The sequence below is a fragment of the Carcharhinus amblyrhynchos genome, chromosome 6 (genome assembly GCF_965287045.1).
Source record: "Carcharhinus amblyrhynchos chromosome 6, sCarAmb.v2.hapA, whole genome shotgun sequence".
NCBI lineage: Eukaryota > Metazoa > Chordata > Chondrichthyes > Carcharhiniformes > Carcharhinidae > Carcharhinus > Carcharhinus amblyrhynchos.
Window position 1 is genome coordinate 35,247,139 of NC_137329.1, and position 19,415 is coordinate 35,266,553.

At 38.5% G+C, this 19,415-nt stretch overlaps 1 protein-coding gene and 1 pseudogene across 1 annotated transcript in view; both read right to left on the bottom strand.

Moving 5' to 3' along the window:
* Positions 1 to 2,518: 2,518 nt before the first annotated feature.
* On the bottom strand, positions 2,519 to 3,079 carry LOC145343669 (achaete-scute homolog 5 pseudogene; annotated as a pseudogene).
* Positions 3,080 to 8,976: 5,897 nt separating this feature from the next.
* Positions 8,977 to 19,415, bottom strand: part of tmem9b (TMEM9 domain family, member B) — a 41,091-nt gene continuing 30,652 nt past the window's right edge. The window contains exon 5 of the mRNA XM_080190200.1: positions 8,977 to 11,425. Coding sequence (XP_080046326.1) covers positions 11,270 to 11,425 — 156 coding nt within the window. The 3' untranslated portion in view covers positions 8,977 to 11,269. The remainder of the gene's footprint in view (positions 11,426 to 19,415) is intronic.

Below are 19,415 nucleotides of genomic sequence, written 5' to 3' on the forward strand. Positions count from 1 at the left end.
CAACTTCACTTTAATTGAAACACTCGGTCAAACTTACTTTGTTCACAATAGTCTCTCTCTCTATCAACATTGTATAGAGCAATTCCAGTCGTTAGGGCGCGATTCGCCAGCATATATAAAACATCACCGGGGATCATTTGCGTCTATTTCCCAAAAAATACTGCTCCAAAGGCGAGAGGTAGATCCAGATAAGAGCTGGATGGGTGGGTGGGTGATTTCGACCCTGGGGGGGGGGTTTATTAATTAGTGAATGATTGATTTAAAAAGCGGTGTACTAATAACACATTTGGACATAAAGCTACATTAAGTGCGAGTGATAAATGGGGTGTAATTTAATTTAAAGGACGTGGATCGAAATAAGTGCAATATCAAAACAAACTTCATCTCCACAGTTTTAAACAAAATTCCAGTGCAAATAAGGTTTTTTATTAATAACATAATTATTTCGATAATTATATTAATTTCAGTTTAATGTTAATACCACGGGATAGATGCTCATAAATAATCTGCAACTTTAAAAGATCTCTATTAAATAGAACAGTGCGTCTTTCGAAGCCGCCTGCGACATGTGTATTTACCGGTTACAAACAGTCCGAAAGCACAGAACCCAATTTTACACAAATATATTGTGAAACCACAATCTCTGATATGGTACATGAATCAGGTACTATTCGGGTTGTTGGTTTGTGTGGACAGTTTCTACTGGACTCATTCAGTCTGGTTCAATTCCATTCAGCTTCTTTTCATTGCATCGCTGGGTTGTTGCCACTTCTCCAGGAGATAACTCCTGACAGCGAATTGTGGAGGGGTGAGGGAGGAGGGGGGGAAGGGAAGAGATGATCCAGAGTTAAGAGGTGTTTCCACAAATAACTTTCAATAAACGCCTCAAAGTTTTGGTTGACTCGCGGTCGGAAAATCTGAGACGCAACAGATTATACCAGAAGTATGGATAATGTTGAAGGTCTGCGTCTCCTTGTAATTTACGAAACAGCAAAGAAAGGTATAGTACAGAAACAGGCCCTTCGGTCCTCCAAGCTCGTGCTGATCATGATGCCCTAACTAAACAAAAATAACCTTCTGCCCTTACTCGGACTGTATCCCTCTGTTCCCTCTCTATTCAAGTACCCATCTAGGTGCCTCTTAAATGTTGCTAATGTACCTGCTTCCAGCACCTCCTCTGGCAGCGCGTTCCAAACACCCACCATTCTCTGGACGAGAAACGTCGCCCGCACATCTCCCTGAAACTTTCCCCCTCTCACCTTGAACCTGTGCTCCCTTGAACTGACACTTCCACTCTGGGAAAAAACCTCTGACTATCCATGCTGTCCATGCCGGCTAGGGTGGATAGATTTAATGTAATTAATTGGGACACAAGATTATTGTCTCCAATAAAACATGATGAGGGGATGAGGGGAATTTTAATTTGATTTTGAATATATTTGTTCCACAATGTTCCTCCAACTGGCCGCGTCCTCTTGGAATGTATCCTTTTACATTATATTTATGTTATGACCCGTACAAACATGTTGTATTATTGTTCCTAATGTCTTTATTAGACCTTTAGAGTGAACTAATAATCACACAAGTGCAAAGGAGAAGAAATAAAAGCAACATGAGTTTCTATTCGTAAATTTATTACTCCGGATTATGTTAAACTGTGATGCTATATATTTAAAATAGATTTCAATAGATACACGCTGTTCAGACAAATTAAAACTTTTTGAAATGTGTTCTTGGCGCTGAGTGCCGGATTCTGGTTGCCCTGTCTAATCAATGTCCTGTTTACCGCACTTACTGGATTCCCTTGCAGGTGTGGATCACAAACCCCCTATCTGGTGGGTAACAGGAGGAAAGAAAGTGTCTGGCCTGTGGCAGAGAGAGACAGCCGCATTCAGACAACTAATGATAAATGGGCAAGCACGGACAGCACAGGCTGAATGGCCGAATGGCCTTCTGTGTTGTCTCCACTCTGCGATTGGGAAGGAATATGAACATGACTAACTTAGAACGACTATTTTCAAAATCCTGCTGAATGAGAACAGGAGATGTGACCTTCAACATTTAAAAAACACTATAAAGACATCCGATTTCAAGAAAATTGATTTAAATAATAGTGTCCTGACCATATCGTGCCTCGCTATTAGAAAATACACGATTTGGTGAGCTTCCCTGAGACACTGTGATTAGTTTTTTTAAGTTTATTTATTATGTCACAAATAGGCTGATATTAACACTGCAATTAAGTTACTATGAAAATCCCTTAGGGTTTATTTTGAAGGAGAGGGGCGTGAGTGATGTGGAGGATCTGAACCCTCTCCTTCTCATAGTAAGTAACTTCATTGCAGTGTTAATGTAATCCTACTTGTGACACTAATAAATAAACTAACAAAACTTCCCTGCCTCCCATCTTTTCAGCGACAGGACACTGACTCAGACCCTGTGGCTGGATTCCCCCTGCCCCCTGCACATCCCCATGGATACCTCTGTATCTTTTCCCCCACCGCAGCTCCATGCTCAGTTACCCTGGAAACTGGGAGGTTTCCACGGTGACGGTTGCCGGGGTGACGGCGTCCGGAGCTGGCTGCAGCTCCACGTGTGCCGCCAGCAGGGCCTGCAGCTCCTTGATGTACCTGATGGCAGCGCGCAGAGTCTCCACCTTGCTGAGTCTTTTCTCGGAGACTTCCTGCGGGAGGTGCTGCCTCAGCTGGGCGTAGCCCTCGTTACCACACTTCACCCGCTGGCGCTCCCTCTCGTTCCGCTTGCGGATGAAAGCGGGCTCGTACGAGTAGTCGTACACCCCGCCGAAGGGGCTCTGAAAGGGGATCTGGGGGTAATAGTGCCAGGCGGAGTAAGCGTCGCTCCCGAAGGCATCGGACAGCAGGGGCATCTCCTCGGGGTGCCGGAGTCTGGGGGGCTCGGCCCCACACTGTAAGCTGGCAAGATCGGCCGAGGCCGGCTGGGTCATCTGCATGCAGGAGGCATCGCCGAAACTGATCCTCTCCATCAAACTCTCGTAACTTTCGGGCTCCATCTGATACACATAACCCGGAGATGTCAGAGCCATGGAGCTTTCCAGCATCTCTGGCGCGCTGTGCTGGCCTTTGCAAAGGGAAAGAAAGTCAGGTACACATTAATGATTTCGTTTCCTTAAATTTGCAATCGTTGTGATTAGTTAGCAACATGGAACACGATATCAAAAGGCAACAGGGAAAATAATCAGTATAAGGAATAAATCCAGTTCAGCACTGTAATTTATCAATTAATTATTTGTGCACACACAGGGTGAGCAAACTACACAGGGCAGTTTCTATATGTAGTATCTCTTTGACATAATACGAATTCAGTAAGGAAAAGTTATTATTTATCAATAACTCATTCAGTTCTATTGTTATTTTATCAATAAATTAATCAGTTCCACAAGTGTGTAATTAAAAAGAAACAACTTTAGTCTAACACAAAACACTGACAAAACTTAAACATCCCGTGTGATATACAGGATATTTTACGAGGTAGAAATTCTTCATGTTTGAAGTTAATGTAAACAATTATTTGATCCACCGCTGAAACACATCAATTGTTATATTACATCGTTTGTTTAGAATCGAATACGTAAAGAAAAGTATTAAAACAATAAATCTTACCGGGAAGCTATGGGAGCAATAGATTGTGGGCACTGTTCACTAAAGGCAAAATAGACTTGGACTGGTGCAGAGTCCATAAACAACCAGTTTATGAGCTCTTACAGGATAGCTTGAGGCTAGTTCGATCTGCAATGTTGTGGTTCAGTTTTTATTGGAACCAGTTTAGATAAGTATCATTTTACATTACAGTCAACCAGGATCCAAGTGATTGCGGCCTTTGCGAAACATTTTCTTACAAAATAATTTCAGTAGGATTTTAATTTTCATTATCGGGTGTCACATCTACAATCCAATTATGTGGCAATTGTAAAACAAAATATGAATTAAGTTACAGATCGTTAGTAAAACTCGATGTGTGACAGAATTTTCCAATGCTGCAATGGGACTTCAGATTACAATCACGTCTAAACAAAACGAATCGGTTATTTATTTAGCTTTTGTCTCTTTTAAAATATTATGACAGTTTTCCCCTCCCCATCAACTGTTATTTGGGATTCTATAAGTTCTGTTCTGTTAGTGGGTGGGTAGTCTAAAGTGTGCCAGAATAACGAATGTCATATTAATGTATCCTCCCAAAACAGTCAAACTGCAAAGCTGTAAATGAGACAGCCATTGCATTTTATTCTATTGATGGATCACGCTATTATGCAAAGGCAAATGATTTTATGCAGTTATACAATATAAACTGTAATTTGGGCGTGGATAATTTGGGGAAAAAATAGCATGAGGCGCTCAGTAGGCACTGTCATTATCTGCACGTTGAATTCACAATGATATAACCCTCCCCAGCCAATGCAAAGCAGCATGTTGAAATAATATCAGCTGGATGCTAGCGAGGAAAGCTGTGCACCTGAGTGTTCGAATGCACCAACTGTTTTCCTTGGCTAGTGCCTGGTTCTGAGCTCTCGATGTATATTGGTTCTGTCAAGCTTACTGGGTACCCCAGTGTAAGGATACGCACCTGAAGAAGCAAAAGTGCATCCTTTCCATTTTGGTGCAGGGTTAGAAACATGATTGCGCTGGGCACTTGCCAGATACGTTCAATCAGAAGGATTGACTAATAAGCCTAAGCAATGCGTCAAAAGCAAAATATATTGGGGGAACAGTCCTTTTAAGTCTAAACGGAATAGGAATGTTGACGCTTTGCATAGTTCTTCTGCCTTGTGGACTGTTTAGAGATCACTTGATCAAAAATTGTGCCAGTCATCACCGATTTACATGGGTCTTGGCTCCTTGACATGCCAGCCTAAACTCCCCAGGGTTCTTTTTTCACCTCTTAGCAACCACCTGCCTTAGGTTCATAAAATTATGCCCTGGTTGTACTTGTCTGTACATTCTTAATTATGTTTCTTAATGCGTGAGAAAAGCATTGTTGATCACACTTCTGATATTAAATCAGCTGAATTATCTGAGACATATATTTCTAAAAAGTTGAGAGAGTAAGCATCGTAAGCATCGTAATTAACGTGCGTTAATTAGTTGGATGATATTTTTTCTTTGCGACATGCTTACCAGTAAATGTTGGGCAGGGAGGGATAGGGAAACTGCCACAGAAACATTTTTTTTTATAAATCTTCGGTTTCTCGGGTAAGTGAATAAATTATTATGAATAATGATACTGAATAGTGTGGTATTAAGTCAAATAAATCCGTAAGTCCCATGTTTATTTTTATTCAAATCTGAATTTACATTTCATGCTTGGTGAGTGAGAAACGTTTGTTACGCTCTATAATTGGATAGCGTTCATTCGTTAGGCAAAATTTAATGGATGACCATTGCGTGAGGCATTGGAGAGCTGCCAGTCCACATGGAGACTTACTCTTACCTGCCGGCGCCTTATACAGACGCATCAAAGAGAAACCTCTTCAGCTGCAGCTCTGTAGTTCACCATAGTGGAAAGGTGAGGGAAAGAGTGGTGAAGGACGAAGGGGCATCTAGAGGATAAAAATTAATGAAAGTCGTGGTTCGTGTTGTTTATATTTGTAATTAGGTGAAAGTAGATGTTATGTTCTATGGGAGGTACTATCAGCGATGGTTTAGGGGTAGCAGTTATGGGTTGTGAGTTCAAGCCGTCCTCCAAAGATGTTAAAACACCTTACCTATGCTAACACTCCATTGCAATACTGAGAGATGGCTGCACTATCAGATGAAACACTAAATAGAAGCAGCAAGTGTATGAAAAATGTTCCATGTACTTCCCCAGAAGACGGGAACTTTTCTGATGCTCCACCAAACATTTATCTTCTTAAAAATTTGTATTCCTTTCTCAGAGTTAGTGCGGAGAGGACACCCTTAATCCATCTCCTTGTTTGCCTCAAAAACCAATACAAATTCAAATCGAATCCAATTCATGGTCCTCACAAAAGAGACATAACTGACGAGTTAAAAACAGATTATCCAGTAATTTAGCTTATTGCTGTGCATAGAACTTCGGCATTGTGTTTTCCTTCATTATAACAGTGACTGCAAGTCAAAATATTTAATTAGCAGTGAATGAACTTTGGGGTATCTTGAAACCGCATAAAACACAATGGAATCGCATATTTTCCTCCTTCTATTTGAATTCAATCAAAGCTTTGTCATAATATGTCAGAGTGCAGCATATCCATTAAAAAAATCAGTGGTACATGAGTACAGTGACCAATGGATATACCAATGTATTAGGCTTCACTAGATTGATTGTAGTGTGCTTAAGTTATCTATCCTTGAATCTCTTCATTAACAGTAACATTTATCTAACCCTGCCTCAACTCCTTGACTAGGACTAAAACAGCCATCGGAGAATATAGGTTTGCAAACACCACATCACAGTCTAACTTAAATCAACGTCTTAAACATTGATGAACAAAAATTTATCCTATGCTAAATGAACAGTGTACTTTTTTAAAAACCAGACTACCTTACACAAAGTGTGGAGTCCATAATTCATTGAATAGGGAATAGGGGAAGGATCCTCTTTATCCTCAGGAACTATTTGTGGGTATAAAATAGAAAGTATCCAAATGAGTTATCTGAAGAAGGGTAATAATTGCTTTGGTTCAGCCTACATTAGGGGTAATGTAATTTGTTGGTTGGTGCTGAGTATCTGTATCTCACAGAAAGCTCACCTGTTGTGTACATAAAAGTCATTGTCGCTACAGTTCTTTCAATACATGGCAAAGAAAAATATGATTACAGATACTCAAACATGCTTATGATTTAAATGTTGTAATTATGATTCATATTTCTGACTTATAATACCCAACAATGTCTTTGAAATATCCGCATAGAGAAACCATGTGAAAACTAGAAGCTATTTTATTAAACAGCAAACAAAGAGTATCCCACAAGCAAGGAACTCTCCCATCACCCTGATCTAATATTTATTTCAACCAACAAAAATAGATATTGATCAATTAGCTATTTTTGTTTCTTGTGAAATCTTGCTTCATACAAATTAACTGCCATGTTAATAGCAACCAGATTTTAAGAAATAGGAAATAGGAGCAGGAGTAGGCCATCTAGCCCTTCGAGCCTGCCCCGCCATTCAATAAGATCATGGCTGATCTGTCGTGGTCATGGCTGATCTTAAAAATAATATTGGGCATGATACATTTTAGGATGTATCGAAGATGTAATGAACTGCAATATATGTGCAGTTTTCGTTACATAGTGGGTTATACAAAATCAAATAACCAAAAGGACCTTGTTTTTGCATGTAGCATTGCTGCTGAAGACATATTTGCTGGCAACACAGTGCTTTCAGGTATTTGCAGTATTACTTCAGATCAGCTAATTTGTGCCTCCAACCCAGTAGCATGCCAAGAAATTAGAACATTCTACAGTCCCAGTTTTGGTTATTAACTTTGAAAAATTTATTTATAATAATATGAATTAGCAAATCACAATTAAATAATATATTTTAATAAAATTAGTGAAGTTTTCCTGGTACATTAGATATTTCATTGCTTCAGTTTCATTCTCAAATCAGGACTAAGTGTAACTATGGTAGCATGTTTGACAGAGCCACGATGCCTACCCAACTGATTGACGACCATACACAGACTTCGTGCAGTAACTTTTTCATATATTTCTTCATGATAGCTGAATCATTAATTCTGTTAACGTTTTAGGTCGATGACCCTTCAGTTAAATTCTGATGCGGGATCATCAGCCAGAAGTGCTAGCTCTGTTTCTCTCTCATAGATGCTGACAGCCTTGTTGAGTATTTTTACCATTTTCCATACTTATTTCAGATTATTTATTCCATGTTCTGCAGTATTATGCATTTGAGTCCATATGCTTATTGTATTTTCATCGAGCTTATTTCAATTCTGTTTAAGGTTCACATGAATGAAAAGTGCAGAAGCAATGATAAATGTTGGGATATTTTATTAAATAGTGAACAAAGATAACCTGTCACAGGAAAATGTATACAAAGTATTATAGCACCTGAAAATGTTACGCAAAAAAAATTTGGCTGGGGGCATATTGGAAAGCTAGAATAATACCAAACCTTTTGAAAGCTGCTTTATCGAATGTATAGAAGGAAACTGGACGATTCGAAATAAGAATGAACAACTAATATGTGAAAACATATCGGGCAATCGTTGTCAAAACTAGGAATACATTCGTAGAAGTGTGAAGAATCATAGTATTAAAATGGACAAGTCAAACACTCAGGCTGAATTTAGTGGCTAGTTGACTTCTGCATTATAAAGATGATGAATTATGAATTTTGAAGGCTGATACTTGTTTGAACTGGTCTAGAGATATTACTCAAAATTGTTGACAGAGAGGACACTAAAGTATTTGGTGGACCTTCAGTTTAACATCAGCAGATGAAACAGCCTTATAGTGTCATTAAGTAGTTTATTCTAAAAATCAATTCATCAAATTTATTATTGGAAGATAATTAAAATTATTTACAGTAGTTTAACCAGAACAGGTACGATGAAAAATAGAGTAATTGAAGTGTATGGTCATCAAACATTTTATTAAATTTGTTAAACTTAGTATGATAGAAGCTGCTTTGTGTGATTAGAAGGTTGTGAGCAATCTGCTTGAAAGCTTTAAAATTATGAAGGATTATGATAGGGTAAATAGTGAAAGATGTTAAAGAGAGGAAACAAATTTAAGATATTGAAAAAATAATAAAAGATAAGAAATCATCTTTCCACAGTGGTAAAACATTAATTTATCTTTGAAAATTCTTTGTCAAGGAAATTGGATTGAAAAAGAAATACTGAACAGCATGAGGGCCAGTAGAGCAATGAAAGACAATTAAGAGATTGCTGGTGTAATGACATATAGTAATCTTCAAATGATGGACTTTATTGAAAGATATTAATTTCTATTTGAACAATTGTTTCAGTAGTCACTAAGTTTTCTTTGATAATGGACTGTCAAGTTTAAGGATCTGAATTAGAAACACAATTTTTTTGTAAAAAATGAGGCAATTCAAAATGACAGCAACTCTGAACAAGGCAATTAAAAATATTAAGGAGCATTTGTACCTATGCTGGATCTATTTTAATGCCTTGTGCAATAATGTATCCTATCAATCACCGACACAACTCCTTTATAGGTTTGCTTTTTCACTTACCTGGGGTATTTTGCACAAATATGTCATTATCTTTGCCACTACAAATGAATAAGCAGTCAGAATTTAAAAGTCAGATTTTTTTTATTAATTACAACTTATAAAGCAAAATTTAGGTCCCAGAATATACACATTGATAACATCAGGAGGGAGAAGGGTGGAAGTAGGGAGATCACTGGAGGAGAAATATATACTAAATTAAAGGACTAGTATTATGTATTTCTAAAGAATTCCTGTACAATTCCACATTTTAGTCATTAGTTGTGCAGAATGTAGAATTTAAGTGTTTGCAATAATAACCATTGGCTTTTCACAATGCAGTATTTCCTGTAAACTTATTGTGGCATGAACTGTTTTGATCCCACATAAAAAGTGCCTCAGAGTACAATATGGGAATTTACTCGTTTAAAAAACACACTAACATTCATAAGCAAACTATTTTCTCTCAACTTTGTGTGGCATTCAGTGAAGAGTTAAAATTAGATCATGGAACTGTTGGTGCAGCACACTATAACTGTAAGAAGCTATAAATGGATGTGCAGGTCATGATGCCTATTTTTCTTCATTTCGCAAGCTAGTTTCAATTGCATGTGAATGGGAGGGGGATGTGGTGAGGTGTATTCTACAAAAAATACTTGATCAAATAATTTTAGGTATCCCAATAGCCCTAGGCAGTTGGTTACAAAACAACATGAACAGAAACCTGCTAGCCGAGCTACCATCTGAAAAGGAAACATGTATTTCAGAGATTTGCAAAGCACTGCTCAAAATACTATAAGAGAATAAAAACGTGGATCTCTAATGTGTTAACATCTAACTACACCTGAAGGCTAAGGCTCCTCTTGGGGATATATATTGTATGTCACTGTACTGAATCATACAGACCAGAATGAGCTCCGCTTAGTACTGAGTTAGCTGATCTGATGCAGTAGGTGAGGGGGTGAGGGGAAATGACGCTTTACTTGGTCTTGTATCCAATAGTTAGGTTGGGGGGGTGTTGAAATTGATTAGTCAGTGTCTGTTTCTAACCAGTGAGTTCAACCAGAAAATTAACATGGATGTTAGGTGTGGAAAGGGTTAAGAATGGCTAGTTGTGGTGCTTCCCATAAATAGTTTACCAATACAATGCCGTGACCAAAACTTAAGCAACTTAACAGAAAAGGAGTTGCTGGAACGAATGGAAGCATGCATCATAATCAATGTCTTTAGGAGAAAATAGAAAGGAGAAACTAAGACCACTCATCAACTGTAAAATCCAGCTATTAATTGTAAGATTAACTGGAGAACAAAGCATTTTGAATCAACACTAGTGTAAAAATTGCTGTAAACTCTAGCACCATTTTTCAAAATGTTATTAGGCTATTTCGGTAACATTTAGGTCCACAACAATGATCAAACCTCGTAAGCTAAAACAATTCCTGGGATGAGAGGGGGAGTTTTTGAACATGTACTCCTTACCATAATGTTTGATTAATTATCATAACAATTATGTTTACAGTTGTCATCTTTAGGCTTTAGTACTTCATTAGAAATGATAGTTTAAAATCAAAAATGAAAAGATGTTGGGTGTCAACAAAAATCTTAAGCACTTACTCCAGGACAGGAAGTGCTGGGAGAGCGCCTCAAAAAATGAGTTTTGGTAAGTCATTCTGTGATCATATCAAGAGCTGCTACTCTTAGTCAAGATCCTGTGATATTACAAAATCACTTATCTGCAAATGCAGCATAATTAAAACAGCCAGGAAAAAATATTAGCTTATAGCTTCACTTTGTAATTAGTTCATTATCATTTGATATGTCGTGGCATTTGTTCCACAATATATCATAATTTAGAGGGAAAACTATTAAAATAGTTACATGAAAATCATGATATTAAAAGAATATCAAACTACTGACATGATTACTATATTATTTCTTAAAGAACCAAGGATGAAAAGGATTCCATGAGCAGGTAGGACCACAAAGAAAACTGTCAGACAGATTGTTTCTATAGGTCCACCAACTTTCTCTTCCTGTTTTCCTGTATGTGCTTTAAGAAGCAGTGTTTTTAGCTGAGGACAACATGACGATCAAAGACCGATTTCCTTTGTTCTTGAACTTGTCTCTTCCAGCGCTGTTGCGCATATTCAACTTTATTCAAAACGTTGGCACGTGATCGAGAACGGGACAGCACTTCATGGGCGTTGGCAAATGGCTGTGTGTCCTAAAGGAAAGCAGGCCTTTTTTAGATAATGCAGAAGTGTTTTGAAAACAATACAGAAAAGTAGCAGCAAAAGTACTGATATATTTGTATCCTGCAATAACTAAGATCAATACCATTTAGCAAACAGATATTTTGTAATGAAAATAAATAGAGAACAATTAAGAGAGAGGCAAGTAATACATTTATTATCTGTGAATGAATCAAATAGACCATGGGCAGAATTTTCCCCAAAAATTTCTAAGTGTCATAACAGTGACAAACATGGTACAAACTGTGCCGGTGTCTCAGGCGCACTCCGTATCGCAATTTTTCGACACTCAAAGTTATTTTCTTTGGAGAGTCGGGAGCTTGATACCAGTATTGTTGGTGACCCCGGACATGCCACGATCACCAACATGTCCCCTGCCATGATCTCGTTCGCAATCCGCCCCTGCAGAATCTCTCTGCAAAGCGCTCCTCCCACCCCCCCCCCCCCCCCCCCCGGTCACTGCCCCGACCCAGGCCCCATCCCCTGACACTGCCCCTAGCACATTGGTGGTGCCTGATGTTCGCTGCTGGGGTGTCTGGTGAACACTGCTAGGATGTTGGGTGGGAAATGCTTGATAGACTCTGTCCGGCCATGCCCCCGACTACCCTGGGACTTTGACGGACTACCTGGGGGCTTTGATGGCTTCTGATCCCCACAGAGTGACCAGCTCGCCAGGTCTGTGCTATTGTACATCAGAAGTGATTCACAGCGGCATGATGTCTCGCCAGAGAAGTGGGAAACATCCAGAAGAGGGGAAGCATGTGTGCTGAACTTTCTAACGATATTGAAATCCAGTCAATCTCATGCTAATAAACTTCATGTGCTTTTTGGGTGTGAAGTGGTTTGTGCCACTTGGAAGAATCATAGAATCCCTACAGAGCAGTGGGAGACCATTTGGCCCCATTGAGCCTGCACTGACAACTATCCCTGTAACTCCATGCATTTACCCTGCCAATTCCCCTGACACTAAGGTTCAATTTAACATGGCCAATCCATCTAACCTGCACATCTTTGGACAGTGGGAGGAAACCAGAGGGATGTTCTCTCCATCCATCTCTCAACTCAAATAGAGCCAATAAACTTCATGAGTGGCTATGCTTCAGTGCTACAAATCCAAAGTGTTGCTGACACTGCTATCGGCATAATCCCTAAGTCAGAACATCTTTTTCTACTGGGGGATTTCAATGTAAGAGTGAGCATAGACCATAAGGCATGCCTCAAACATCATGGCCTGGGAAATATAAATAAGAACAGACAGAGATTACTTCAGCTTTGCTGTTAGCACACGTTTTGCATAACTAACACATCTTTAAGAACAAATCTTGCCACAAGACCTCCTGGAAACATCCAAAGATCAGGGATTGGGACCATCTAGATCAGGTCATCACCAGTTTGGAGTTTCTAAATAGTCTTCATAACATATGCAGTTATTACAAAGCTGAGTGTGATACACATTACCCCTTGGTGAGCACGGAAGTGAGGATGCAACCCTTGAAGCCTTTTCATTCAAAACAGAAATGTTATCCTCATCAATATCAGCCATCCTACCTACTCAGATAAAAACCAACAGTTCTGTGACTCGATTGATCAGGCGCTCTCCAACATTCCCAAGAATGCATAAGCAAAACAGAACATTATTCAAGGCACCATCTACAATTAGGCACTTTCAATACATAGGAAACAAGAGGAAAAGTGCTGGCTGGTTCGTGATGAACATCACTGTGATGGTACCTCTCAATGAAACCAAGTGGTCCACTCCCATTAATTACAAAAGAAATATATACAAGAAACCACTGAATGGAGTAAGAGCTGAATAAGAACACTGAATGGATGAAAAGTAAAATCCAACAGACTACTAAGCATTGCATCAATGACTACTGGTTACAACTCTGCTAGAACATCCAGATGTCCTTTGACACAAGGAGTCAGGGGCATGTATGAAGAGATGAAAAATACAAGTCCATCAGCAAAAAAAACTGAAAACAAAGGCAGAGGCGGTCATTACTGAAAGCAGCAAATAGTTGGAGAAATTGGTGGAACACCATCTTGAACTGTACTCTAGCAAGAACACTGTCACTGTCTAGACCATAGAAGGCTGCCTGTCATGACAGAACTGGATATTGAACCCACAGTGGAGGAAATTAGCAAAGCTTGCCATTCTTTCTTCCCATGGGCAAAGCTGGAGATGCTGATGTTAAGTTCCCTGAACTCATCAAGCATAGGAATCTAACATTCCTGAAGCATACACATGAACTACTCTGTCTCTGCTGGAAGGAAGAGGCAGTGCCCCAGGATATGCATGATTCAGAGATTGTGATGCTCTTCAAGAACAAGAGGGACTGCAGCAATGATCAAGGCATCTCCCTGCTAAGCATAATGGGAAAGATATTTGCCACTGTTGACAATGTCAGATTTTGGCTGAATGAGTCTATCCTGAATCCTAGTGTGATTTCAGAACTGGAAGATCTACAACTGACTCAATATCAAATATTGCCTTATAATGCTCTTCTGCAGCATCTTATAATGCTTTACTACATTAAAGAGGTTATAAAAATGTACAAATTTTTAAAAGATCAAAAAGAAGCAGAAGGATTTAATTAATTACGGTAGAGGGAGATAACTCTTGCCTCAAAGTGCTTTGGTTATCTAGTAAACAAGGCAAGAAGGAATACCTGGACAGAATGTACAAGAAGTCACCAAGTTTAAAATGATTTTGAAAGCTGGCTGATCACTATCAGATACATTGACATAATTGATTCAAACAGAATTATAAACATCTGACAATAATGGAAAATGGGAGGGGCAGAATTGGTGGCATCATGGCAATGCCACTGGACTCAACACCAGAGGCCAAGACTAATGCTTTGGGGACATGGGTTTAAATTCCACTTCAGCAGCCAATTTCAATTCAATTCATAAGTTTGCAATACAAAACTCATCTCAGTAATGGTGACAGTGGCAACTATCATTGGTTGTTGTAAAAACCCATGTCCTTTAGGGAAGGAAATCTACCATTCTCACCTGGTCTGGCCTTCATGTGACACCAGACCCAAAGCAGTTGGCTAACTTTTAACTGCTCCTTGAAATCTTCACTTGGCATGGGAAACAATTGCTCGTCTTATCAGCAATATATAAAAAAACACAACAACTAACTTATTGGGTTAAGGCTTTTATAATCAGCTAAAGATAAAATTGTCTCTATAAAACAATGAGAAATGCTACAGTTAAGGAACAATATTAACCTAAATTAATAGGTTAAGATCCCTAATGTCACCAATTGATTTAAGAGCACGTCCTTAGCCAGCTCTTGCTAATAGTCTGAAATTAAAAAGAGTACACAAATAATTTTAGATATCACATTATTCCTCAGGCAAGTTATATTTTTAAATCTTTGCATTGTGTCCACTGTATCTGTTAACAATTTATTGGTCGAGTAATCATAGTTATTACAGCTATTTGACTAGGGTGTCTTCCATGAAAGTTAGAGTATGCGCAGTCTTGGTATACACTCTGGTCAATGTGTGCAGATAACTAATCATGCAATTTGGTTTGACTAGAGACTACAAACATGTTAAGTGAAGTGCACAATGTTAAATAATAAACAGGCCTGCTGGACAGATAGTGAATTGTGAAAAAGCAACCTCTAAACATTCTGTTGAAAATGCAAAACAGTACTGAAGAATACAGCTGTATTTTTAACTGACAAATTCCCTAATTGATCACATTAATCTTCATTCTTAAATGAACACCTGCAAGCCTACAACATTTTTCTCAGTTGATAAAAAGAAAATCATAAACCAGCTAAATTTTGCAACCAGAAATAAAGTTGAAAACATTCTCCACTTTTGTCAGGTTCCCATTCCTCAAGTTCCATTAGCCTGCCGCTTTGGGATATGGGCCTTTTGCGCCTGAGCCAAGATGCTTAGAAATGGCTTGGGGCGGGAGAGATTCTGTTGGACGGTTGAGTTTCCAGAGTAAAACTGTCAAGATGCGGTGAAAATTGCTTTTTAAATTCAAATGCTTGTTGGCACTTTGTAAGAACGCTGAAGCAACATGTTTTACCTGTTTTACCTGTGAATTTGCTTTTTGCAATATGTCAACAACGGCTAAGAAAATCTATCCAATATTGTAGTCCTTTCAATTAGCAGCTGTCCATATTTTAAAAATGGAACTTGAATTACTATTACTATTTCTATTTCAAAAAGAATTTTAATAGTAACAAACAAAGTAACCAGAAATCAAACGAGAGAGATTTAACTGGTTTAAGTTCTAATCATGTCACTTCAACTCAATGAAACAATTTTGCAATGAGAGTTATTTCTCACCTTTTTATAGCAAGGTCAACTTCTTGGACTTTCAAAGCATATATAGTTCAAACATGGGAGCGACTTTACAGAATACAATATCAGAGAGGTATGACAAATTTAAATAGGTATGTTATTGTGAAGCTAGATAGGTACCTAATTACAATGTTAAAAATTGCCACTTCAGATAGATGCCAAAAAATTATTAGTTCTAAAATGGTTCTATAACTTGGTGATCTGGCTTCTGAGAATATTAAAAGCCCCTAAAAGATTAAAAAAAGATTAAAACCAGTAGTACACAACGTTCTCAGAAGGGCAGCATCAGAACTCTAATTATTCAGTGATGCTGGTGTGTGTGGGAAGATTAACCTCAATATGATATAATTGGAGACTACAGGGATCAAATTAGCTCTGCATCAAGGACTGTTTTAAATAAGACACACCCAATGAAATTGCCATAAAATAAATATTTTTGTGCCGCTTATGGCACTAGCACTGGATGACAAGGTTGCCTCTGACAGCATACTTGTCTTTGTAAGCAACCCGATAATATAAGAATAATATGCAGGGATTTCCTTACAGGTTCAGGCAATGAGTGTTAAGATATACAGGTCAGGATCAGTTATTTGATGAGCTTCATTGAAGGGATAATACTGATAGTCAGTAATAGTGTAATAAGAAATAAAATGGTCATATTATGAATAAAACCTTCTTTCCCTTTTTGGGGAAACACTCAGTCAGCCATGAGCATCTGCAGAAAATAAAGACAAGTTAGTGATCGCTTGATAAACACTGCATAACATTGAGTATTTCCAGCATTTTGTTTTTATTCAGATTTCCAGGGATTAAAGAATATGCCTTTCAGTTTACTTCCTTTGCATTTTCCTTTCATACATGCAACAGCTATTTAAAATTTGCCTACTCTTCAATTATATCATGAAACAGTCTCTTGAAACTACTACCATATAACAAAGCAATCAGCATAGTGATCCTTATATTGTTACTTCAAAAGAAGTTAGAATAAAACCCAAGGTAAAATTTTGACTATAAAATCAATTTTTAATTTCTTCTCTAATCCTTAACTGCACTGAAATATTTTGTTGTGTCACCTCTAATTCAATTTGTTGTTCAGAAAACAATCTAGACTGCTTTTGTGCAACCCTGTTAATTCCTGGTCTTGACCTTTCTTCATTGTGGTGTGACACGGCCTGAGTTTCTTGAATAACTAAAGGAAAGACAACTGAGTAACATTCACAGCAATTAAAATAAGTCATGTATTTAATACCAATGAGTCCAATTATTCCCATTTAGAAACCATACAGTACTTGAACTATTTCAACAGCTTTTGTACAGCCAAAACTACAATATCACGGTGGTTGATTTGGTGACATTAGCCCTTGGATTCTCTTCTGCAGCTTTGCTTCAGCACAGCACTTACAGCATGGTATCATTTGGATTTTTTATGTTATGAAAACATTGCTTTGCAGCAGATGTCTTATACTATACACACAGGTGGATAAAGTGGTGGTCAGTAACCAAAGATGATACCCCTGTACTGTACAAAACAAATGGAAAATACAATGCTCAGGAGAAAATAGAACATATTTATACATTAAATGCAATAAATATTTTCAGCAATTTACTGTTTTGTAGCTCAGTGCACCTGTTTATTGCAGTTGCAATGTCATACTGGGTGAGAGACGAGGTCTCATTTGGTCTGAGCAATCTACAACTAATTTTAATCCTTACTATTTTACCTTGAAATGGATGATATTTGCTAAAGTGTAGTTCTGTATTGTAAACCTAAGTAATGGATGTTGGCAGGCAATTTGAGCATGAAGGGTATCACCAATGAGCCAATTCATGTGACACTAACTGTAATGCCACATTGGCATAGTGCCCTGGCTGAGATAATTCAGAAGAATCTGGAAATGTAACCTGGGATCTTATGGAGTAAAAACAGAAAGTGCTGGAAATATTCGGTGGGTCAGGCAGCGTCTGCAGAGAGAAACAGAGTTATGTTTCACTGAGTTTGCTGCCTGACCTGATGAGTATTTCCAGCACTTTCTGTTTTTATTCTGATTTCCAGCAACTACAGTATTTTGTTTCTGTATTACTTGGACCTTATGATCCGTCCAGCTGAATAGTATATAGCGCAGACCTGTACCCAGTCAGAGAACTATGGAGCATTTTTAAACCAATATAGTTTACTTTCAATTCATTCAATCACATTTTTAAAGATAAATACATATATATTGTTTACTGCAGCACGGTTCATAAAATTTAGTTGGAAAGCAAGCCATGTCTAGGATGTGGCTCCCATATCCATTAATTTCGTAGTTTTCACTCGGACTATATAACATTACAAAATTTTGTGGAAAACAAAATTTTGCCTGAGGACTGGAGGATGGCAAACATAACTCACACTATTCAAATACAAGTCAGGAATAAGCAAGAAAATCATAGGCCACTGGTTGTAACTTCAGGCTCCTCAGGTCAGATTTTTTTGGGGATGGGAGGGGGAGTCTCAAAGATGCACTAGGCAATGCCTCTGGAAAGTTCCCAGGTAAGTATTTGCATGGCAATTGTGTACAAGCATTAACTTTCCCTAGGCAATTGAACTGTGTTGGCAAACATCCAAAAACGTGATTTAAATCACTAACTTTGATCTCACTAATAGTTACTCCAAAAAAGAATTAAAACCTCTTTTAACTTTTGGGTAACTATTGTAAACACCAAAACGGCCCTCCCCTGCAGAGCTTTCCCCACACCCAAGGGACATCCCAAACCACCAGGGGACACCTCCAACCCGTTGCCTAATCACCATCCCCTACCTCCAATGGTACTTCCCAGCACCCAACACCCCCATGGGATTCCCATAGCTCCCCCCCAACCGGCTTGTTCCAGACATTCACCATGTTGACTATGTAGCTTATCTATGCCCCTCATTATTTTATAGACCTCTATAAGATCACCCCGAGCCTGTACACTCCAGGGAAGAAGTCCCAGTCTATCCAGTCGATGGGGAGATGATGGCCTAGTGGTATTATCGCTAAACTCTTAATCCAGAAACTCAGTTCTGGGAACCTGGGTTTGAATCTCGCCATGGCAGATAGTGGAATTTGAACTCAATAAAAAGCTCCAGAACTAAGAGCTTACTAAAGACCGTAAAATCATTGTTGATTGTCAAAAAAACCCATTTGGTTCACTAATGTCCTTCAGGGAAGGAAATCTGCTGTCCTTACCTGGTCTGGCCTAAATGCGACTCCAGAGCCACAGCAATGTAGTTGACTCTCAACTGTCCTCGGGCAACTAGGGATGAGCAATAAATGCTACCCAGCCAACAACGTCCATGTCCCACAAATGAATAGAAAAAAAAATCCAGTCTCTCCTTATAACTCCTGAGATGATTGTGTGCCAGCTAACCAAGCCAACTTAATATCAGTAAGGAAGGATTTGATTCACTTTGCAGTTGTTCAGGTTTTGTACGCCTTAAATAGCTAGTCTGTAGGAATCCTTCTCTATAAGTGGGTGGGCTACCTTGCTAGCTGTTTTCAAATCAGACCTTGCAGTTCAAATCATCTGAGTTTCAAACTGATGACATCCAGCAGGTAAAACAAAGAGTTGCTGCAAAGATTTATTTTGAAGAAAAGGAAAG